This window comes from Triturus cristatus, chromosome 3_1 (genome assembly GCF_964204655.1).
Source record: "Triturus cristatus chromosome 3_1, aTriCri1.1, whole genome shotgun sequence".
NCBI classification, from domain to species: Eukaryota; Metazoa; Chordata; class Amphibia; order Caudata; family Salamandridae; genus Triturus; species Triturus cristatus.
In genome coordinates this window covers 1,181,433,763-1,181,458,625 of record NC_140583.1, presented here as the reverse complement: position 1 = coordinate 1,181,458,625, position 24,863 = coordinate 1,181,433,763, and the positions used below count along the sequence as shown (strand labels likewise).

Below are 24,863 nucleotides of genomic sequence, written 5' to 3'. Positions count from 1 at the left end.
GGAGGCAAAATTAACAACAACACAGTCACCCTCCATACTCTTCCTAGTCTCTCCCACCCAATCCACCCTTCTAACCATCTTAAAATTGTTATAGAGGTTGTCACCCAACACTGTTCTAGTGTTCAAGTAATGTAATGCTTTGTTCTGGAGTGTGGACCAGTGTTCCTCTTTACCGTCCAATGTTTTAGGAACATAAGCCAGAATAATGGAGTAAAGGCACGCCTCAGGGGGGAGATGGAATTTAGTATGTTTCTGGGGAATATGATCTAAACGGTTTAAGCTACCCCTGGGGCCTCCACAGCCAAGGTTGTTATCACTCGCAGAAGTTGGAATATTTGAAGTGGTGGGCATCTGAGCAGCTACAGGTTCTCTAGGTTCATGTGCACTGACATTCAAACTGGTAGCTATTAGTGGTTGTGTAAGAGCACTAACAGGACGTGTTACTGTTGATTTGGTCACAATCAGGGAACCCTGTTGGTTTAATACCTGTCTCTCCAGGGCTATTAATCTATGGTCAATTAACTCGAGCTTTTCCATAACAGGATCAATAAGAGCCTTAAGGCGCTCCTCCAGGTTCCCCATGAGTCTCATCAATTGATCGCCCTCTATAGGGTTATCTATTATAGATGAAGTTGAATAACTCTCTACATGGGTCATGGGTTGATTAGCCTGGGTCATTTGGCTTTCTACTTGGCAACCCGAGCCAAGAATAGAATTTTTTTTCCTAGCGAGTTTGGCATGTGATTTACTACCCTTAATAGCACTATCTGACTTCCGCTTCTTCTGCTGGTCTTTGGTTCTAGTAACATGCTCGGCCAGGGCCTGCCTAGTACGTGTGTTAGGAGGGGAAGGCGGCGGGCTAGGGACGTGAGAACAAGAAGTATTTATTGTATTTGACACCGGTGTGAGAGCATCATTTAATAGTGTATCTGGGCTTTGTAACGAATCAAAAGGGACCTGAGTATTCCCCGTAGCAACAGTTGTAGATATATGGTTCAAATTGTTGCTATTGTTACTAGATGGGTCAAGAGATAGCCTCCTCTCTACAAGTTCGATCTCCTTAGCCACAGCAGTTTCAGCCCGTTTAAGATAGGCATCCAATGTCCCAGTCCCCCCTTTAGGATTAACAATAGATTTTGCCATATACCAAGCAACCTTTTACTAGAGAGCAACTAAAACACAAACAGAAGTGACCCCGCTCTATAATCACAATTCAAATAGGGCACAGGAGTCACTTAGAAACTTATCTTATGGCAGAGTTCGGGGCATATATACCAATACAGATGACGAAATGTCAAGGAAAGAGCCCAGCCGGGCCTCCACCGGCCTCGGACTGCCGCTGACGGCCCCGCCCTTGTCCCGGGCTTCTCCCGGCACGTCCTGCGGGACGAGGTTCCGTCCAGGCCTTAATACGCCTCCTGGCGCCCGGTTACAGCGTCAGGGGCGTGCTCGTTGTCAGCGGGGCTGCTGGGGATGAAGTCCCGGTCTCGCTACGAAGCCCAGCCACGAGGACAGTCACTCCGGGGGGGCAGCGACCTCTGAATACACTCGGGGAAATAGCAGAGCCAAGCCCGGCCAAAATTTAAAAAATATTGCCAATGTTCCACTGGGGCCTCGGCCCCGTCCAGGCCTTTATACGCCTCCTGGCGCCCGGTTACAGCGTCAGGGGCGTACTCGTTGTCAGCGGGGCTGCTGGGGGATGAAGTCCCGATCTCGCTGCGAAGCCCAGCCACGAGGAGAGTCACTCCGGGGGGGACAGCGACCTCTGAATACACTCGGGGAAATAGCGGAGCCAAGCCCGGCCAAAATTAAAAAATATTGCCAATGTTCTCGCCATATCTAAATTCGCTGGCAGACTTCAAACCCCTCCAAGACGCAGTGGCAGCGGAGTTCTGTGACATAGGGGCAGTGGTTGTCCGGGTGTCGGTGTTAGTCCGCATTCACGTCTGTGGAGGAGGTACCCTGAGTGATAACCCTCTGTGATGCAGTTTGGGACCCCGTGTCTGTGTCCGCTCCCGAAAGTTTGGAAACCATCACATCCCATTGAGGTGCCAGGGGAAACATATGAATGCCAAGCAGGTCCTCTCTGCGTAATACCACGCCCTCCGCCCTCGCCCAGTTGAGTAGGGCTCTGCGCCAAGCAAGAGGGAGGGGTGACAGGGGGGATTTCCACCATTTGGTGATCAAGCGCTTGGCTGTTATTAGACCTAGTTCTAGAAACCATGTGGCAGCTCTGTATTTCTTGTTTCTGCTGAAGAGGTGCAATACATGGGCTTCTCAGGTATAAATCCCACTTGGGTATGATGAATTAGGGAGGGACTAACATTACGGAGGTGAGAGGCAAGAAAGCTGGCTAGGATTTTTATGTCACACTTGAGAAGTGATATAGGGCGATAACTGCTACAGAGCAATGGGTCTTTCCCCAGTTTAGGTAGGACTGCAATTATAGCTTTATTAGAAAGACTTCCTAGGGAAGATGTGTGTTCAGCCTCTTGGAATGCAGCATGTTAACAATCTACTACATTGTCGCCTGACCAATGATAAAATTCCACAGGGAATCCATCCTCCCCCAGGGCTTTATGATATGGAAGTTTGGCTATAGCTTGTAATATCTCCTCTTTACTGATTTCTGTATTTAAAAGTGCGCTGTCTTCTGCAGAAAGGAGAGGTAAATCAATTTCTGCAAGAAAGGATGCCATTTTATTATGGTCTACTTGGGTACCTGGGGTATAAAGAGATTTATAGTAAGAAGCAAATTCAATAACTATATCTTGAGGGCGAGTCAGCATGTTACCTGCATATGATTTTAAGGCTGGGACAGCCATGGCAACTTCTCTTTGTCTTAATTGTGCTGCTAAAACTCTACCTGCCTTTTCTCCCTGCTCATAATGTGTCCCTTTCATTTTTTGTAGAGCATATTCTGCCTTGGAGGTGAAGAGACTGTTCAGTGCCATATGGGCTTGTTCTAATGATTTACGAGTTTGTCGGTTGGGTTTTTTGGTGTATAAACGGGTGAAGTGCTCAATGTCTTGTTCTAATTCTCTCTGTCGAGCAGCATTTCTCCTATCGGCCTGAGCTGCATCCCGCATAAGTTGCCCCCGGATAGTAACCTTAGCAGCAGCCCACATAGTCCTACCAGAAGCCACAGAACCTTGATTTAAGGAAAGATAATTGCGAAGATAATCCTGTAATTGTGTTTTACTCTTAGGCGTTTTGTGACGTTGAATATTCATCCTCCAAGCTTTGCGACCTGGTCTGGTCATCCCTGTTTGTAACTGTAATTAGACTGGAAAGTGATCAGATATTGATGCTTCCAAAATATGGGCTTACTGAACTGATTGGACTATACCCTGGGATATTAAAAAGTAGTAAAACCGAGAAAGAGTTCCATGAGTGGGGGATGTGAAGATGTATTCAGTGTCACCTAGGTGTGAAAGACGCCAGTGATCTACAAGGCCGTTATCTTCGATTATATCATTCATGAGGACCCCGTCTGCAGCATTATGTTTATGAAGAGGGCCTGTTCTGTCGAGAATTGGACCGCTAACCAAATTCTAATCACCCCCTATAAGGTATTGTGAAGCATCAATCTCTGACAAACTATTCAGATTTAGGAGAAAGGATTTTTTAGAACCTGTCGGGCATAGATTGATCCCACACAGATATGAGTATCACCAATACGCAATTTAGCAAAGACATAACGGCCATCTGGATCTACCCATGTTTTGGATACCATAACTGGAAGGGTTTTTCGAATGAGAATTGCCACACCACATTTTTGAGTAGGACCTGTGTCTGAGGAACTGTCGCCATGGATACTGCTGTGGAAAACCTTTCCTACCCAGTCCCTACACAATTATTTTGATTCAAGTTCGTCAAGATGTGTCTCTTGAAGAAGAGTCGCATCTATTTTTTTGGATTGAAGATAGGAGAGTACTTTTTTCCTCTTAATCTAATGCGTTTAACCATGAACATTCTATGATATTGCACACAAGGCATGGGAAACAATCATATTTGCAGGAGTATTAGAAGCTTTAACTTTTGTAGATAGAATAAGAGGAGTTATGAAAGAAAGGTTTTCCAGTAACCAGTATAAAAATTGTTTTAAAAAAAAATGCTTGTCAATAAAAAGAAAGAATGTATTGTGTAGAAAGAATATAAAAAACGTTCAAGTTACAATAAACTGATATACAGAGTACTACATGATCAAAACTTTAACTGCGGGTCTGGGTTCACAAGAACACCGCTCCAGGCAGGACCCCCACCAGGAGTGTTAAGCAGAGACCAGGACCGGTTATTGAAAATATTAGGATCTATGGAACCCCATTATACTTAATGGTGATCTATGAAGGGAAGGACCAAGCATTATAAAGCATGTAACCGGGCATATCTGGGAAATATAATAAAGAGATCTAGAAAATATTCTAAAGGGACATATGTGTCAATAATATAAAAAGACAAGAATATTCCATTCTAGATAAATCATAAAATATCAAATAAATAATAGACTGTATTCATAACTATAAATATTATTTAGCATGCATATTTGTAAAGAAGATTACAAGTAAAATAAATACAATTCAAATGACAGCTAAACTAGTAATTGAATAAATATGAGAAGAGGAACAGTAAAAAGAGCATTATCCAATAAATACCAGCAATAATGAATAGTGAAATGGCTAATGTAATAAACATTCATTCTAAGCAGAAAAATTATTATATGTATATAAAAATCATTAGAATATATACATTTCAGACCTTAAGGTGTAGAGCAGAAAAAGATAAACATCTTATGTTAAACATTGGCAACAATAATAAGGAAATAAATAGAGAAATAGTGTAAACAATATCCATCGGCTGAATATGAAGGTAAGATCTTTCTGTGAAATATGAACATAGAAGTCATGAACTCGAATAGTTATTAATTATAAAAATAAATACGCCATTAAGAACCATATTCCATCTTAAAATTAGTAATAGGTATGTAAAAAAGTAGATAATAACCAGGTTTATCATTAGAGTTAATTCAGATATATCTATTGGAAATAGCACATAAAAGTCTTATGAGGCACAATAATGAATAATATATAGAAAATATACTTTTATAAAAATTGGAAACCTCTTAAACAAATTTCAAATCGTAGGGCATACACAGATAAGTATTAGAAACCATTAACAATAATGAGTAAATATATATAGAAAGAGTGTGGAAAATACTCATCTGAAATGCTGGGGATGCGTGTCTCCCTGTATAGCATGAACCTGAGAGTCCTAAGCTAAACTTTGTAATTAGCAATAGAGATATGTCGCCTAGTATTACTCTCCATCTGAAGCGAATTTTAAAGGAGAGCGAGATTTGTCTCTGTGGTGATCTTGAGTAAAGTTAGATACTGTCTGCAAAGCTGAGTTTTTATCTTCCTGGGTGTGGTTCAATCTCTCAAGCTCTCTACCACGTTGACGAGCTTCACCTATAGTACGACGTCTGCCATCTGGAAGGTGATGAGTAGATTGAGAACTTTGAGAAGTCTGAAGCGTAGACGTATGTTGAGTGTCCATATCTTGCAGCATCAGGTCATCCAAGAAACGCTGTAACTCGTCTGGATTGGAGAAGTCTCTTGATTCTCCATTTTTAGTAATACGAAAACGGGCTGGATCAAACAAGCCGTATTTGATGTCCATTTTCCGCAGCAAAGGCCTCATGGATAAAAATGCTTTCCGTCGTTCATTAGCTTCTCGAGAAAAATCAGCAGCCATACGAATTTCATGTCCCTCATAACTGTAAGAACCCTGTGTACGTGACGCAGTCAGTAGTTGTCGAACCTAATCATGCCGCAAAAAGCAAGCAATGAGGGGTCTTGGGCGGGTATTTAGATCTTTATACGCGGAGGGCCAAGACGGTGCGCACGTTGAGTTTCAAGCATGGGGTCAAATTTAATACCAACCAATTTTGGAATAATTTCACACAAAAAGGCTCTAGTATTCTGGCCTTCAATTCTCTCTGGAAAGCCAAAAAAACGGATGTTATCTCTCCTGCTGCGAGCTTCCAAATTGACCAGTTTGCTACAGAGAAATAATAATTTTTGATTTCTACTTTGTAATGTGTCGAATTTATTTTCAACAGCAGTCAAACGTTGATCCTAACCTTCGGTTTTAGTATGAAATTGCACAATATCGGCTCTTATTGATTTAGTCTCCAATGCAAGGGAAGAAATGTTAATGTCCAATTCTGTTAAACGGCTACTAATGGTTGAAATTTCCTGAAAAAGACGGTCCATAGTGTCACCTGATATTATCTTGGAAGTAGTGCGAGGTTGAGTAGGTGGTGACGAGGCAGAGCTTTTCGCAGACATATTGCTTGATTGTTTTAGTGCGTCAGTGAAAGGTAACTGTTTGGTAGACTTGTTTTCGTTCTTGTTATTAGGCATTACCTCAAATACTTGAAGCAATAAAGAAGAATAATGAGCCATACTTGTCAATAAGAATGAAGTAAATTTTAGTTATGTTACGTGTTTTGACAGAACATGAAACAGATTTTTGTTGGTTCTTGTTGTTTTTAAAAAAAAAAATAACCCAGTATGTTGACTCAGGCAACTGATGTTGTGAGGTATCACAAACAAATTGAGAGGGGGCAATTATGCATTGATGAAGCAAGTTGTGCCAAAAGGTTTAAAATAACAGATTCGCTTTGCTTTTTTTTTTTTTTAGTCAAAGGCAGTTTACACATAGATTCCATCAGTCTGCATATTGTTGAAAAGACGACGTAAGGCTTTCGTTTATCCCAGAGACAAGTTGGCAGGAACAAAAGCGAGTTTGGCTAAAAAAACAAGCTCAGACAATTAGATGACATACGGACCAGCAATTATTTAGAAATAAAATGTTGCAGTCCAGAGGAGCTGAGCACAGACACGACTCTGAGGTGATTCAATGTGTGGTAAAAAGCATTATATGTCAAGAGCAGCACATGTGTAAAAAACTCTCAGCTTTATTCTAAAAATAGTTTCTTTGCCAAGGAAATTCATGTATGAACTCTCCCTGGCAGTTGTTGACAAATAATGGTTGCGCGCTGTGAGGATGAGAGCAGGAAGAGCACCTACCTCATAAATCGTCACATGTCAATGCCACAAGCTCGTCAGATAAGCGGACGCAATGACAGCGCGAGGTTCAGGGCTTCAAAGGCGTCACAAGGCCCGACCTGCGCACGTTCTCTCAGACATTCCACAGCTTGTAAAAATGTCAAGAAGAGGTCATTGGGCGACGGAAACATATCCCAGGCACGGACAAAATTCAGCTTGTTCAGGAACTCCGCAGCGACAGTCCTGGAGAGGCTGTAAATAATACTGTCTCCATGTGGGTGCCGGCCCGGAGCTCTTCAATTAGGCGGCCATCTTCTTACATGGCCAGACCACACCCTGTTGCATTCAATTTTAACTTATGCTTTTGCATGTGGAAGCCAAGGAATCCCTTTTGGATCTTCTGTGTGGGAGAGATGCATACAATGAAAGTTGGAGAGAGCCTGCCAGAGAGCAATGCGAATTGCAGGGCTGCTGCCAAGCATTTCCAGTCGAGTGTACTGAACCAGACACTAGGATATGGAGGGCAGAAGACAAAGGGTCTCTAAGAAGTGAAGATGCAGCCCTTGCCCCCTCCCATTCCACACTTTCCAAGAGGTGCAATAGGGCTGAGAGTGAGCCTCTTTCTCTTTTGTGCCTTTGTTTTTGCCTCACCTGAAAAGGAGCTACAAGTCCCATCCCTTCTTCCTGGTAACAATCCCTAAGGAGGCACAGCAATGCTGTGCGGTGCCATACTCACCACCCCCTGTTAACTGAAGTGGGTACTACTCATAGTTGTCTTAGCACGGGTACTGGAAATAGCCTTTTATGGCCCCAAACGTTTTGCCATCCTCTTGCCATTTTTGCTGAATGTTTTTGTTGGCCATAGGACTCTGAGCACTTTACCTCTGTTAACCAGTGCTAAAGTGCAGGTGCGCTCTACTTTAAACTTGGTAACATTGGCTTATCCACATTTGGCATATTTAATTTACTTATAATTCTCTAGTAATGTTCACTACATGTGTTAAGGGCCTGTAAATTAAATGCTACTAGTGGGCCTGTAGCACTGATTGTGCCACCCACTTATGTAGCCCTTTAAACAGGTCTCAGGCCTGCCACTGCAGAGCCTGTGTGTACAGTTTTGAAATGCCATGTGGACCTAGCAAGTTAACCCTCTTCCCAGATCCCAACCTTCCTTGTTAACACATATAAGTCACCTATAAGGTAGGCCCTGATCAACCCAAAGGCAGGGTGCAGTGTATTTAAATAGTAGGACATGTACTGTTAAGTTTTACATGTCCTGGTAGTGAAAAACACTTACATTCGTTTTTCACCACTGCAAGCCCATCTTTCCCATAGAATAACATTGGGATTACCTTATTACATTTTATAAGTGTAATTTCCAATTGGGAAGAGATGGAACTCCCAAGCTTGGTGTCCCTGGAATCACAATTTCAAATCCTAACTTATGGTGACGTCAGATTTTAAATTGTAATTTTGAAAATGCCACTCTTAGAAAGTTGGAATTTTCTTACTTTACTAATTTGGTGTCTTCAACTGGTCTATGAATACACGTCTAGGGTGGTTGACAACTGGGCTTTGTGAATTCCATCCAGACAGCCACACACAAAGGGAGCTTAGGTGCGACTGATGGACCATCTACATCCTGATGGGCCATCCTAGGAAGGATGGGAGGGAGGAGCTGACACACCTGAAAGGGATGTGTACTGTCTCCACACAAAGGGCTGCATACACCTCTGAGTCTGGAGCCCAGGTTGTAAGGGCTGGGACTGTTGTGCATTTCAAATGCCTCTCTTTGAAGTCTCCTCCACTTCAGAGGCACAACTGAGTGTATGTACTGGACCTCTGACACCACCAACTCAGTACACTTCTGTACCTGTGGATACCTGCCAGGAAGCACTGCTGTGCTGCTGAAAGGATCGTCACTCTGCTGGACTCCTGCTCTGCTGTGCTGACCGGCTGCCCTCTTGCCTAGGAGAGAGGAGGAGTGGACCTGCATCTCTCCAACCAAGAACCAGACTGATTCAAAGGGCTTATCTGCCTGCCTCCGGTTCGCAGTCTCAAGGACATCAAATACTTCATTCCACTCATCACCAGCACCTGGACTCTGGCATCAGAGTATTTCCTAGCCAAGTGGTGCCACTCAAGGGCTGGGCCCTTGGAAGTGGGACTTAAGTGCTGCAACCTCCAAAATCCATGCATCGCCATTGCTGCGTGACTCGGAACAGGCGCAATGCCCTCGATGCATCACCCCTGCTGCAAAGACCGAAGACCTTGCACCACCAACTACGCAGCACTTCCAGTTCCTGACATCCTTGACCTGACCGACTTGACGGATCGCCTACATCTTGGCGCTCAACAACAATGCATCTCGGATTTGTGCGGCTCGGGATGACACATTGCCTACATTCTAAGAATCTACACCGACGCATCGCCACCTTTGCTCCGAACATCTTGCCCTCAACTCAACCCAGAACCAAATTACTGTTTCAGCGAGCCAAGGCTGGTATCGTGGTCGGCCTGAACTTTTGGATTCGGCCCAGAACTAGCGCGACCAGATTGCCCCGGTTGGAGCTTTATGCATTTAAGCATTATATTTCAGGAAATTCTTTAAAAATTCATAACTCCGGTTGTATATTTTGGATTTTTGTCATTTTGGTCTTGTTTTGTTCACTAACCCATTCTATGTCGAGGAAGTAACGGTTACGTCCTCAGCTGTGGTGCTAGTGTGCAGAGGACGTAACAGTTACGCCCTCGGCACACCAGTAAAAAATTCCTCTGCTGTAAAGAGCAGATGGATTTTTTTTTTCTTTTTCAGATTGAGGAGCTGAGGAAGAGCTTCTGCAGCTGCCCAAGGCATTTTCGCATCAGTCTAATGACGATCGGCACCCATGGCGCACCGACGTCAATACACTGAAAGTCAAACAAGTCGTCGCAAACAAGCAATCCCACAGGAAGGCCAGGAGGTAGACGTCAGGAATTTACCTCACCCAGACTGGTGGTCTCCAAGTTCTGATCAAGACCCTCTTCTTCCTTTACAGCCGGATGATTGGTCTCACACGTCACCTGATACATGGGACATCGATATTCCCTTTTTTTAGGGTGGCTCCTTTAAGGGCAATCCCTTTGACGTTGACCCCGCCCAGGAAGCCGACGTCATTCCCCAAGGGCCTATCCTGGGACTCCAAGGATGACGGGGCGAGCGTCAAAGATCCGGAAGAGGAGACGAGTAGTTGCGTTGGATGGTGACAGAGAAGCCGACGGAGACGACAGGAGAAGAATCCCTGCGGCGACCACGGTATCCCGAGGAACCCTGGAAGGCTGCGGTGCCAGGAGGCCAATGTCTCGGTGCGACAGCCAGCCTGGCTTTCCCAGGTACAGGAACGGTTTGCAGGTTGCGGCGGGAGGAGGGAGAAAGCCTGGTATTGGGAAACCTGCCTCCTCCTTAAACCTCCCGGTAATTTGTCTTTCTTTTCATTCACAAACACGGCCATAGAAAATAGCATGCGCACTGGTGGTCCCTCACTCCTTTCCCCTTATAGTGTGATCCGAAAAACCAGCCTGATACTTGCCCCTCTTCTCTCCTATTGCTCGAGTACTCCTGCCTACCACAGAGAGAAAGAAAGAAGAAGATGGGACCAGATTATAAAGGGAGCAACTACCGGATAAGAAGAGATTATCCGTCTTAACTTACCTGGACTATGGCAAATTTAAAAACGGATGTATGATTCCAATACATCGGGATTAAAGAAAACAACCTATTCTGGATTTTATTTCTTGCCTGAACTGCGATCCCAGCTAACCAACCCCCCCCCCCTCCCCCCGGCTACACAAGCCGATCGGCATGTTTCACTTTCACTGCCTACGTGCTCACAGGGTTATCTTAGCCCCCCGAACACATATGCAAACAAGAGAGGTGTCATTTGAAAGAGCAGAATCTTCCCTTTGCAATAGTACATTTCTCTAGTGTATCCCTGCTTTAGGACCGCCGCAGGCGGGCGATCCTTAAGCAGGGATCCACCACTAGGCACCAGGGCAGGGGGAGCAGATGCTTGGGAAAGGGCTTTTGCTCCCCCCAACTATTTTGGTCATTTTCAGCCTTTCTGACTCCCTCGGGGGCAGAAAGCACACTAGGCACCAGGAATTATTTTTATTTGAATATGTTGTGGTGGGGGCTGCCGAAAAGGGGCATGCCAATGCTCCCACCCTCCGCAAAGCAAAAGGCACAGTCTTTCTGCCACCCCTGGGGGGCAGATGGGGTCAATAGCCCAAGATCTGTCCCCCCATGGAGGCAGAAAGCACACTAGGAGTTAGGGATTACATTTTAATGTAAATTTAGAGGTGGAGGCTGCTCAGAATTGGCATGCCAATACCCCTACCCAAAAAATAGCCAGTCTTTTAGCCTCCCCTGGGGGGCAGATGGGGTCAATAGCCCTTTATTTGCCCCCCCCCACCCCCCCGGGTTGGCAGAAAGCAGACTAGGAACCAGAGATTTTTTTAATGTAAATTTAGGGGTGGGGTCTGTTTTCAATGGGCATTGTAATGCCCCTATCCCACCTACAAATAGGATGCAAATTTGGCGTGGATACCTTATGTGGACAAAATGTCCGACACACAAACTACCCCAAATAGCCAAATAAGAGTATGACATTGGGGTGGAGGCCTGGCAGAGAAAGGGTTAAAATAAGATGTGCGTTTCTAACCAGGTGTAGTATCTTTGTGTGTGGTGTTTTCACTGTTTTACTGTTTGTTGCGTTACACAAATACTTTACACATTGCCTCTTAAGCTAAGCTGTCTGGTCATTGCACAGCTACCAGAGGGTAACCACAGGTCAATTTAGGGTGTGTACCTGACTTACCGTGACTAGGATTGTGGTTCCTGCTTGGACAGGGTGCATACCTCTGCAAACCAGAAACCACAATTTTCTAACAATGGGAGACAATACTTTGGGACGTTACACTGTATCAGTATCCAGTTCAAAACTCTCTTGGAAAGGTTTTAGACTCTGAAACTAGAGAGGTGTTAGAACATTGCAACGCAAGTCACCCAGGGGAAGTTTGTCTTATCCTGCACTGACTGTATCAATATGATGCCCTTACTCTTGGGAACAACCTACGTAAACCAGCTGGTCTATCCTACAGAAGTCGAATTATTCAATCAGGAAACACCTGCATCATGTACTCTATCTAAAATGACTGCCCGACTGAAGCATGAGCTGCGCCATCAACAATTTACTTTCAAATGAAGTGGCTGTCTGCTTCCCATAAAATATTGGTACAGCCCTCAATTAATATACGATAGAGAATTAAGTGTCGGCATGCATCGAGAGAGAGCTCAGAGCAAGCTGCATTATATGCAGACTCACCACTTACGGCAAACAATTTGAAGCTATACTAAATATAGGAGAAAACTGTATACCCTATGCAGGGTATGGTAATCTCTGTATGAATGCGCATTTTGTACAACAGGCAGACCTATCAATAAAGGGAGCAAAATATTCCTCAGGTGGTAAGTAAAAAGTGACGATTGTCCCCTAAATTCGAAGACTCCAAACACACTATGCGCCAGTCACTGGCTGCTTAAAATCTGCAGGTCTGCTTCACCGTAGATTCTGCCAGTGGAACTATCTTCCAGTCGTTACATTTTTTTTTTTTTTTTTTTAAACGTGTCACTTACTGCTGAACGTTCCCATCACTTTGCCTTCAAGTTTCTTGGCCACAGATTCGCAGAGCTGAACAGCAATGTCGGCTGCAACATTCTTGGCTTCGAAAAAGCAAAGTAAATCAACCAGTAAATCACAAACATCACAGATTACATGTTTACACATCATGATTTTTTTTTAGTTGTGCCCTGTACGTCAAAATACACTGCTTATGCGCTAGAACAATGACTAAAGAGGAGTTTCAACAAAGATAGTTAAGCTCAAAGTGACATACACTTTTGCCTTTCTATTAATGTTTTGATTTCTGTTACATTTAGCAATACAAAACTTTTTATATTTATACTGATTTACGCATTTTATTTGCTTAGGCTCTTCTTCACGTGGTCAATTGTCTTCAATTTTTGAAACGTTAACATAAATGACATAAGAAAAGTCCAATATTCAGATTTATTCTAGGACGGAGGCATACTGTGGCATTTATATTAGCATCCACTAACAATAATGAAAAAGTTCAAAATCAGTATTTACTGTGATACTTAGCTGCATTTGACATTTACCATCATTACAGGTGTCATTTCTTGTTTAAGAGTTTGCAGTAAATTCGAAAACTGGAAGGTAGCCCGAGTAACAAAAGCATCTACAGAAAAGTCTGAAGAAGGATGAGATATGCAACTGACTGATCCAGAGGTCGAGGTGGGTGGGATCTAATGCGAACGACTTTCACACGCTTTTTCAATTGTACTTGAACAGTTTGCATACTTTGTTAAAACACACCTGCTCCTGGTTAATACAGACCTTGAGTTGCTTCAGAGTAAAAGGGAAGGATGGGGTCTCCAGTAATGTGAAGTGAGGAAAAGGGCACACAGCTAAGAAAAAATGCATCTCTCCAAGGGCCTGCTACCTGAAACAAATCTTACACATGGTACATTTTTAACTAGTGATTTACATATTCACATTACTTTCTGTCACAGGCTAGGACCTCTTAACACAAACAATTCACTACTCTCCAGTGCACCAAATATACACACACACACGCTGCACCACCAACCCTGAACACCCAAACTAAGTGTGCACAGAACTAACTGCACACAATATTAACCTTCTAACATGGGATCACGTGCAGGGCATGTCACACCCTGTGATTAGCCCTCTTTAATAATGAAATCAGTTGCACACGGCCAAAGTCTGTCTGCAGTAGACTCTGGGCAAAAGGCCTGCAGAAGGCTGTTCGCCATCTGCAGCAGAACGAACACGCACCCCCCCCCCCAGTATCCACAGATACCAGTGCAGACAGCGATGGGAAATTTGTTGTGAAGTATGGGACAGGTCTATAGAACCTGTAGCTGCCAGGGCCAGACTTGAGAACCAAAAGCAGTACTGGCAAAAATGCTCAAAACAGCCCCGCTCCCTTTGTCTCCTTGAGTAATCACTTTCTCCTTCACCCAACTCACTTTTCACTCTGATCGCTTTCTCTCTACCCCCCTCTTTGTTTCTCTCTCGAAGCCTCAAAGTGCCTGCTGCTATTAACCAAAGGGAGCTGAAAAAAGTAACAAAGGCAACAGAAGCGTCTCTGGGCTTGAAAAATAGGCCTCAAATTTGGAAAACAAACAGACCTGGTAGAAGTTAAACGAGCAGCACAAAGCCACAGCTCTATATCCACAGATTTAACTGCACATAGCTTGGGGTCAGTCATATGGAGGCAATTTTGTAGCCAGCCCTGCCAAGTTTCACGCATCAGGCATTAGAGTAACGCACTTTAATGTGGTTGTCCGCATCAACATATTAAAAAGAATCATACATTTAAGCGCCTGTTGTCCACCTGCAAGGCCTGAGCCAGTAGAACTAAGCAAGTAGCGACAGCTGGTTACAACAGCACGGCATCGGAGAACTAGGACAGTTGTCTTTGTTTCTCCGCATGTGTAGAACAATATCCAATCCTGTACTCGCCATGCAACATGACTACTACTTTAGGGGGGAAAACGCCACATAACCAATCAAAACAAGCATTTGCAATGTAATAGATCTCGCATTCACGCTAGTTTGAGCTATTGCCATTGTAAATGACAATGCCTTTTGTTTATGTTTTGGGTTTTAAAATATAAATAAAAGGCATTGTGATTTACAATACTAATAGCTTAAACTCTCGCAAATGTGAGACCTATTGCATTGCAATAAAGGACCTTCTCAACCGCTTGTTAGATTGTAAATGTCAGAGGAAGAGACCGGACTGCGACGCCTTCAAAGTAGTGATAAATAGTGCAGTGAAGAAGATGTGTAAGTGTTGTAAATTACACAGACACAAAGTGTGAAGTGAGAGTTGTATATGATCCAAGCGATAAACACTAACAAAGTGCTCCAAAACCTTTTGCACTGTGATTACACTGTCGCGACTCAGGAGGAAGAGCGGAAGGGGGGGCTATTTCCTGCCCTCTCAGTGAGTGCATTTGAGTGTGCAGTGTGGCATTGCTTAACGTCATTGCTATCATTGGCCTAATAAACACTCCAGCTGTAGTAGGGCCCTGGCTTCACCCCCTGCTACAGGGCGGGCTGTGCTTTATGACACGCATGGAGGGAGGGATGGTCTCAGCTGCAGCTCTGGCCTTGTACAGTACCCCTGCTATTAGTGAGCGAGAGGCGCTGAGGTGGTGGTGGCACCGGTAGTGGTGGCACTTACTGGTGGTACTGGTAGTGGTGGTATTCGTGATGGTGGTATTAGTGGTATTGGTACTGGAGGAACTGGTGGTGGTGGTTCTGGTGGTGGTACCGGCTGTGGTGGTGGTACTGATGGTGGTACTGGTGATGGTGGTACTGGTGGTGGTGGTAGTGGTATTGGAACTTGTAGTGGTGTTTGTAATGGTGGTGGTATTGGTGGTGGTACTGGTGGTGGTATTGGTACCGGTGGTACTGGTGGTATGGGTACTGGTGATACTGGTGGTGGTACTGGTGGTGTTACTGGTGGTGGGGGTGGTACTGGTAGTGGGGGTGGTACTAGTGGAATTGGTAGTGGTGGTGGTTCTTGTAGTAGTTGTGGTACTGGTGGTAGTGGTACTGGTACTAGTGGTAGTGGTACTGGTACTAGTGGTACTGGTACTAGTGGTAGTGGTACTGGCACTGGTGGTATTGGTACTTTTGGTATTGGTACAGGTGATGGTACTGGTGGTGGTGGTACTAGTGGTGGTGGTACTAGTGGTGGTGGTACTAGTGGTGGTACTAGTGGTGGTGGTACGGGTGGTGGTGGTACGGGTGGTGGTGGCACGGGTGGTGGTAGTACTGGTGGTGGTGGTACTGGTGGTATTACTGGTGGTAGTAGTGGTTGTGGTACTGGTGGTGGTCCTAGTGATAATGGTGGTACTAGTGGAACTCGTACTGGTGGGGGTACTGGTGGTGGTGGAACTGGTGGTGGTACTGGAACTGGTGGTGGTGGAACTGGTAGTGGTGGTGACAATACTAGTTGTGGTACTAGTACTAGTGGTGGTGATGGTACTGGTGCTGGTACTGGCACTGGTGGTAGTACCGGTGGTATTGGTACTGGTGGTGGTGCCAGTGATATTGGTACTGGTGGTGTTGGTGTTGGTACAGGTGGTGGTGGTGGTACTGGTGGTGGTAGTACGGTTGGTGGTGGTATAGGTGATGGTACTAGTGGAACTGGTACTGGTGGTGGTGGAACTGATGGTGATGGTGGTACTGATGGTGGTGGTGGTACTGATGGAGGTGGTGGTACTGGGGGTGGAACTAGTAGTGGTGGTTGTACTGGTGGTGTTGGTGGTGGTACTGGTACTAGTGGTGGTGGTACTGGTGGTGGTATTGGTACTGGTGGTACCGGTGGTACTGGTACGGATGGTGGTGGTACTGGTAGTGGTGGCAGTACTGACAGTTGTGGCGGTACTGATAGTGGTGGCGGTACTAATAGTGGGGTGGTGGTACTGGTGGTGTTATTGGAACTGGTGGTACCAGTACTGTTGATGGTGGTAGTGGTGGTGATACTGGTGGAAATGGGACTGGTGGTGGTGGTACTGGCGGTGGTACTGGTACTAGTCATGGTGGTACTGGCAGTGGTGGTTGTACTGGTGGTGGTACTGGGGTTAGTGGTAGTGGTGGAAATGGTGGTGGTACTGATGGTGGATATAGTGGTGGCACTGGTACTGATTGTGGTACTGGTGGAGCTGGTGGTATAGATGGTGGTAGTATTGGTGGGGTGGTAGTAGTATTGGTGGGGGCTGGTGGTAGTATTGGTGGTAGTTCTGATGGTGGTACTGGCACAGGTGGTATTGGTGGTGGTACTGGTGCTGGAAATGGCACTGGTGGTGGTGGTAGTGGTGGTGGGACTGGTGGTGCGCGGCCCCAGAGCAGCAGGTGCGCGGCCCCAGAGCAGCCTCAGAGCAGCAGAGCAGCAGGGCCGAAGCTTTGGTGGGGGCCGGAGGTAAAGCGTGAAGCGAGCCCTTAGAACTGGGGGTGTCCTGCCTGCCGCGTTGTGAGAGGAGCACAGAGCCAGAGCGAAGAGCGGACCGGCTGCAAGAGGCAAGAGGCCGTTTGGTGGCGGTTTGACGTTTCCAGCATCTTGGGCATCTAAGTACCGGGCAGCACCTGGAGCGGGCCGGCTGGGCCGCATTTGGCCCCACTTGGCCCTCCCCAATCGGGCCATACCTCCTTGAAGCTGCCGGCTGCCCTGTGCTTTCAGTATCACGGCGGGGAGAGAGACAGCGCTAGAGAGACAGCGCTAGGGAGACAGTGTGAGTGGCGCCGAGTTGCTGTGCCGAGCCAAGCCAAGTCTGCTGAGGGTACTGGCAGGAGGAGTCCGGTTGCTTCAAAAAGCCGCTCCAAGGGGTCGGACCCAGTCCTTGGACCACGCTTTGTGACCTAACCACACCCGAAGAGGTAGGGGTGCAGCGTTCGAGGCTTGTGTTATCTAAAACTGTTGCTTGCCTTCTGGGATTTGGGTTGGCGGGACACAGCGGAAAACAACCATACCTACTCCCATACTTACTCCCATACCCATACCCACACCCAGTCCCCCCTAAAAACCTTCGGCTAAAGACTGTACTGTCGTCGCCCCATCACCCTGAGTGCTGGGGTGCAGGCTGGCGAATAGAAGAGAAAGCGGGAACAAGGAAAGGGACACGAGTTTGCGGGATTTTTTGCCTGAACGCTAGCTAACCTCTTGCGGCCTGAGGCATGTAGGCATAAGAGATCAGTGATCTTGGGCTTTGTGAAAAGGGTCCTGTGTCCAGCGACTGGTGGCCAGTAGCAGCTGATTAAAGCTCTGCCGCAGCAGAGGTCCAGCAGTAGTCCTGTGAGCCTTTCCTCAGTTAAGTTCCTCATCTACTTTGTTGCCTTGAGATGAGATCTGGCAGGGTGAGGACAACGGCTCCCCAAAGGAAAAAGAAAAGCAAAAGGAGAGATGAGAGGACAGTCTCGGACCCAGAACGGTCACCTATTCTGCTGCTGAGTGACACCGATACCACAATTGATATCGAGTCCCAGGCCTCCAGGAAGTGTCCTGATACAAGGGCCAGTAAATCTATTGGAAATCAACCGAAGATAACAACAAAATTCAACTACATAAAGGACGCCGGGTCAACGGTTTTTTTCTAGCAATAAGATCATCACTGGGCTTCCAACCCCCCTAAGCCCACTGGTGATCATTTCCAAGGGCCGCACAGCAAATGGGGCATTAAGGAGTGTTGGCCTCAACACAAAGGAAATCGATACTGAACCAGCGGCAGAAAAAACCAGCATTTTGGGAAACCTTAACCAAATGCTTCCTGAAGCTAGCTTAAGCATCCCGTGCAGTCAAAACGGAGAATCTGCGCTTCACTTTATCAAGGGCATTAACACCTCCTTTATGACGGAAAATCCAGGCACCTCCTTTGGGGGGGGTGGTCGAAACCAACAGGACCTACACCGTGTGTGCAAATCTGAGCCAGTGCACACTGAAACCGTAACGAACACAGAAGATGCTGAGGGTGTCATGAAGGAGCTTTCCTACCTCGACTCGACGGAATGGGCAAAAATGCTGAATTCATATGGGAACTCAAATCCTGGCTCTCCCAAGCCACCAGTAACTCCAAGGCAGGACAAAAGTGAGGTTCCCTCACAAGAAAAAGCATGGGCTACCGCCCTTGATATCCTTCAAAAGTCAGCAGATGCAATGCTCTATCAGGCTGATAAAATGGACATTCAAATCAGCCTTCTAAATACACTTGCCGTATATGTTGCCAAAATCGACGAAAGGATCTCAAATCTAAACAGCCTGATTAGACTGGCCCAGGAAACTGTAGATCGCCCGCAGCAAGGATGTGATTGCTTACCAATAGTGGAGAAACTTTGTTCTTTTCCAGGCATAATGGAAAAGCTGGTAGCAGACTTAAAAGAAATAGCAAAAGCTATACCTACCTCTGGGAATGGCAGCGATACAGATCCAGGTAATCCAAGCGAAGCTCGTCAATCCAAAACAGTCTTTAATTCAAGGCCAAGAGAGGAAGAAACTGACAACTCCCCACGACCTGAAGAGAATATGGCGCAAAGTGGCGGTACGAGAGGAAAGCAGGTCACTAGCAGAGCTAGTTCCACCCCTCTCTCCCCAATTGAACAAGAAGAGGAAAACCCTGCGGGAAAAGTCAAGAGACAGAGGAAGCGGAAAGGACGCAATAAAATGAGAAGGGGCAAACAAGTCCTAAACCTCTACCCGATGTTCAACAGCCTTAGACCTCCTGGTGTCTCCGGAGACTATGAGCAAGGAAATCCATCTGACCCAGGAATAACAACGGAAGCACAACCAATTAACCAAGATTGTGACAAAAGGAAGAGCCTCATTTCCAGCCCGCCAACAGTAAAGGAACCACCAATGGTCCCTCAGGGAAAATGCTTGCTCATTGAAGCAAAAGAACAAAAAACCACTACCAACTCGGCTCCCCCTAATATACACATCAAGCAGAATGAAATAGATGTGAATCATGCTACGAGTCTCGCGACAAGGCCGCTTGGAGGCCCCATCTTAAAGCAGGAAGATACAGCAATTTGTGTCAACTACCAACAGGGCACATTCCCAGTAAGTGAAAACTGGAACTCTGGTCATGTAAACAATGAAAGGCCCGACACTACGCGCAATGAGATCCCTTTTACGGGTCCTTTGATAAAAATTGCGCAATTGCCAATCATGGACAAAACAGAGGCAATGCCCAGGCCAAATAGCACAGTTCGGAGCGGGGACAACCTCTCTACCCTCTTCTATCCAGAATACAAGTCTAAAGGCAGCCATGATATTCTAAATCGGGGTAACATTTTAAAGCTGATACACGCGTCAGGTTTGTCAGATGAAATTACCTCTCAAGACATAATATCGGTAGAATTCATTGCACCATGTCAAGGCCAATTAAACAAATCCACAAATATCACCTGGAGAACTGGAGAGGCAATGAACAAAATTCTAGGGTCAATTGACACCTTCAAACAATGGGGAATACTGATACAACCGGGCAGGGAAGAGGGCTATCCATATGTTCTACAGGGAAGCTGTGGTGTTGAACATAGAAGTGTAGGGAGGGGTACAGTTTACTCCGTCCTCAGGGGCGCATGCAATAAAACTCCCACTTCTGTCCACCCAATGAGGAAAGCAAAAGAAGACGGGAGCACAATAAATAGGAATCAGGACGAGGTGGGTTCATGGTCATGGCTGGCCGGCGCCCTGAATACAACCCGCCTTTTACGTTGACATCCTAGCAGGGTGGACGGCTATGAAAAGATTCCTTTAAAAATATGTTCATGGAATATAAATGGCCTTACGAGCAAACTCTAGGACAACGCTACCATTTCCTATTTTCGGGGTTTTGACATACTCTTATTACAAGAGACATGGCTTATGGCACCGCATCACCTAGAAGGCTTTAAAATCCACCATATTCCAGCGCATAAACTGAATCGCCCAGGAAGAGGGAGTGGCGGTCTTGCAGTCTATATATCAACAAAAAATGCAGTCACCTCCTGGGACTTGCCGGGCTCATCAAATCGCCTCCAATGTGTGGGAATCTCTCTTATTTTGAACAATGGCCAAAATTGGAGGTTAATTCTCATGAATGCCTATGTCCGCCCAAACACAGCATCCAGGAAATCCTTTGTAGACGAAGTATCAGCGTCAGTAGTAAGAGTGCAAACAGGTTCTCTAAACTCAGAAATTCTACTCACTGGTGAGTTTAACATGTGGTTAATGTCAGTCCTTCAAAAAAATGAGGTCACCAAATCACATGATAGCATCTGGGTGATCCCACCGCAAGCCAAGCCTGGTTGGCACAAGGATGATCCTCATGGAAGTTCTCTACAAGGTAACCTTGAAAATCTGGGCCTAAGAGCCTTAAATGGGCGTTATCCTGCTGACAAGCCACCTCGATTCTCCTACCTATCGAAAAAAGGCACTTCACTAATTGACTATACCTTGGTCAGCATTTCACTGCTCCATCAAGTAGCAGGATACTGTTTTGGAAACAGAACAGAAAGTGATCACTGCCCGCAAGAAATTATTCTGAGGACTTGCCTTACACAACACAAAAAGGTAAGGGACTTGCCATCTGAGAGCCTCACAATCAACCTTAAACGCATCAAATGCTCCTTTAAGAATCTTCAACTCATATCAGCTGAGGCTAAACAAATAATTGAGCGCCAAACGTGCCCGGACAACATATGTGCCAACTGGTCAATATTTGCTACTGAACTTACTGACAGATTCGCGAAACCAACAAAACACATAAGTCAAACTGATCAAAAGTATACGCCGCGCTCGAATTCTGAGATACTATCTGCAAAAAGATCGATGAATCGCTTATGGCGGGCTTTGAAAACTGATCCAACGGATCCCAGCAAAATAATAAAATTGAGAGAGGCACGCAATCACCTCAAAAAAGCAAAACGTGAACTACGCACAAACCAATGGAACCTGTTTTGGGTCAAATTGCGGTATGACATTAAAACAAACAACTCTGCCAGGTTTTGGCGCACAATCAATAGTGCATCTGGGCGCTCATCCAAAGTTGCTTCTTCGAGCATTCTTGAAATAGAGTGGGTTGAATATCTTTTTTCCCACTTTAATGACCAGGAACTGCTCACTAACCATCCAAATCCCCCTCTCATGGACACACTAACACAAACAGAGATTGCCCCGGAACCTCTTTTTTTTTTTTTTTTTTAACGTAGTTTATTGGTTTTCTGAATATTACAACTTCCGCCGACCTCAGTCTACATCAGAACAGAACACTATCAATACATTCGGCAAGGAAGCTCAATAATAATAAACGGTGAGACAAATAACTGCGAGTGACCAGTGGCGGAACCTCTTCTGAACACTTCAAACTCCTTAAAGAAGCTAGGTCACAAAATGACACCAGCAAAAGAACGTCATTCGACCCAAAGCTGCGCCAATTTTGTGACAGTCCAGAAGGTCGAAATTGAAAAAATAATAAAAAAGGGACGTCAGGATGGCGCGCCTGGCCCAGGTGGAATTCCTCAAGCTTTGTTCAAGGAAGATCCAACTTTCTGGGCTGTGAAACTAAGCCCCCTTTTCAACACATGTCTGCAAAACAACATCATACCGCCCTCCTGGCGTGGATCCATCCTTGCACCAATCTTTAAAGGCGGGGACAAAAAATCCCCAGGGAATTACCGTCTCATCGCACTCATTGACAACGAAGCAAAGTATTTTGCGGGAGTGCTGCTAAACTCACTTACGGCATGGGCTGATGAAAACTCCATAATTACCCCGAATCAAACAGGTTTCACAATAAACACCGGTACCTCAGTCAATCTCATGAACCTCTCATGCTTAATTGACCAAGCGAAATTCTGCTCTTGTTCACTTTATATGGGGTTTATTGACTACCAAGCGGCTTTTGACAATGTCAACAGAAGTAAACTATGGCAGAAGCTGTCCAGTTTCAACATTCCAGAGGCCCTTCTAAGAGCCATACAACTCCTACACCAGGACACATGGGTCAGAATTAAGATCGGGGACGGCTCAAGACTGTCTCGCCCGATTCCGACGGAAAAAGGCCTCAAACAGGGTTGTGTCTTGGCCCCAACACTTTTTAACCTATTCCTAGCTGACCTCCCTGAAGCTCTTAATAAGGTCAACTCCCACGCTCCCAAACTATCTGGCTTGCCGCTGACAAATCTACTATATGCTGATGACGTGGTACTGTTAAGTAAAACAAAGATCGGAATGCAAAGACTTCTGGATGCTACTTCCGACTATTCAAACGACAATGAGCTTCGCATCAACAACAGGAAGACGAACATTTTAGCGGTGCACTCAAGGAAAGCTAAGAAACGGTCTTGGGCTTTGAATAACGAAAGCATTGTCGAATCAAATTGCCAAAGGTACCTTGGAGTCACTTTCAACAACAATGGAAAATACAAATCCCAACTAGAAGAGCAAAAAAGGAAGGGTACGGCACTCGCTTTTGCAATCGGACTAATTCAAAAGAAACTACAAGGCCCTACTCTTGCACCCACACTTCAGGTGGCTCAGGCAAAAATCATTCCTACCCTAACTTACGGCAGTGAAGCTTTAAAAGGATTGGACAGTGACCATCTGGACAAAATAATTACTAAGATCTACAGGTCTGTGTTCAAATTACCAAACCATACATCACCGGCACAAATTAGGTTGGAATTTGGCATCTGCAAACAACGATTGGCCAGAGCCATGTCTTTTCTCGTGTGTTGTCACAAATTGAGGTTATCAAAGGAGGGAAGTTTAGGATACCATTTGTGGGCCAGCATTGACAACAACTTATGGCGAGCAGGACATGAATACTGGTCAAAAGGCTTAAAAACCCTGTGCCTAAATGACCTCTGGATCCTGCACGCCAGTCAGATGGAATTTAAAAGGCTAGCGAAAATCAGCACCAAACAATTATCAAGAGTGGAAGACAAAGCCAGCCTTGCCAAAAGAAGTCATGGGTGGATGACCCTTCAATCCTATGCCTTGCTAATTCCACAGCCGTACCTTACTATATCGTTTAGTGCTCGGATGAAACTAAGTTTTTTAAAACTGAGACTGGGAGTTATTAACCTGTTGACTCACTGGCCAAAATTGAAAAGAGAACATGGAAAAGTTCAGTGCCGACTTTGCGGGACCCACAAAGAAGACATCATACACATCATATGCCTGTGCCCTCTACTATTGACAGAGAGACGGGCCCTACTCAAGCATCATTGGAATAGAAACATGATTAGAAGCTGTAGAGCAGCAGTTTTGGCCTGTTTCGATCCTAGGAACACTAAATTAAATTGTGCCCTAGTAAGATTTATGGAGCGCGCTGCAAAAAAACATTCTGAGCTGCCCAGAGTCTGCGACCCCCCATTGGAATAATGTTGCCAAATTTTTACTTGCTGTTGCTGGCTTTTTATGAATATGACTTTTTAAACTGAAGTTTCATTTGTTATTATCCATACATATTGACTTTTAATGAATTTATCATTCTAAATGCAATCTTGAACCTTTTAAATGTTTGTACTTGAAATTGTTTACTTTTAAATCATGCAATAAAGATAAAGACTGGTGGTGGGAGTCGTGGTGGTACTGGTAGTGGTACTGGTCGTTGTGGTTGTACTGGTGGTTGTATTGGTACTGGTGGTGGTACTGGTAGTGGCACTGGTACTGGTGGTAGTGGTACTGGTGGTGGTGGTACTGGGGGTTCTGGTAGTGTTGGTGGTACTGGTTGTGGTGGTAGTGGTGGTGGTACTGGTTGTGGTGGTAGTGGTACTGGTGGTATTGGTGTTGGTACTGGCACTGGTGGTATTTGTAGTGGTGCTATTGGTGGTGGTACTGGTGGTATTGGTGGTGATACTAATGGTATTTGTGGTACTGGTGGTATTGGTACTGGTGGTGGTGGTGGTACTGGTGGTGGTGGCACTGGTGCTACTGGTATAGGTGGTGGTATTGGTACTGGTGGTGGAACTGGTGATGGTAGTGCTGCTACTGGAGGTGGTACTGCTGGTGGTGGTACTGGTACTAATGATACTGGTGGTGGTGGAACTGGTGGCGATAGTACTTGTGGTGGTACTGGTGGTGGTGGAGCTGATGGTACTGGTGGTGGTGGTATTGGTAGTGGTACTGGTGGTGGTTGTACCGGTGGTGGTA

The 24,863-nt window shown here is 45.5% G+C and overlaps 1 protein-coding gene across 2 annotated transcripts in view; it reads right to left on the bottom strand.

Moving 5' to 3' along the window:
* SRPRA (SRP receptor subunit alpha) overlaps positions 1-24,863 on the bottom strand; it is a 1,746,362-nt gene that overhangs the window by 1,028,262 nt on the left and 693,237 nt on the right. The window contains exon 9 of one of the 2 annotated variants that reach the window (XM_085646110.1): positions 12,748-12,834. The exons of the other annotated variant lie outside the window; for it this stretch is intronic. Within the exon in view, the coding sequence (XP_085502236.1) occupies positions 12,748-12,834 (87 nt within the window). The remainder of the gene's footprint in view (positions 1-12,747; positions 12,835-24,863) is intronic. 2 annotated transcript variants of the gene reach the window in all.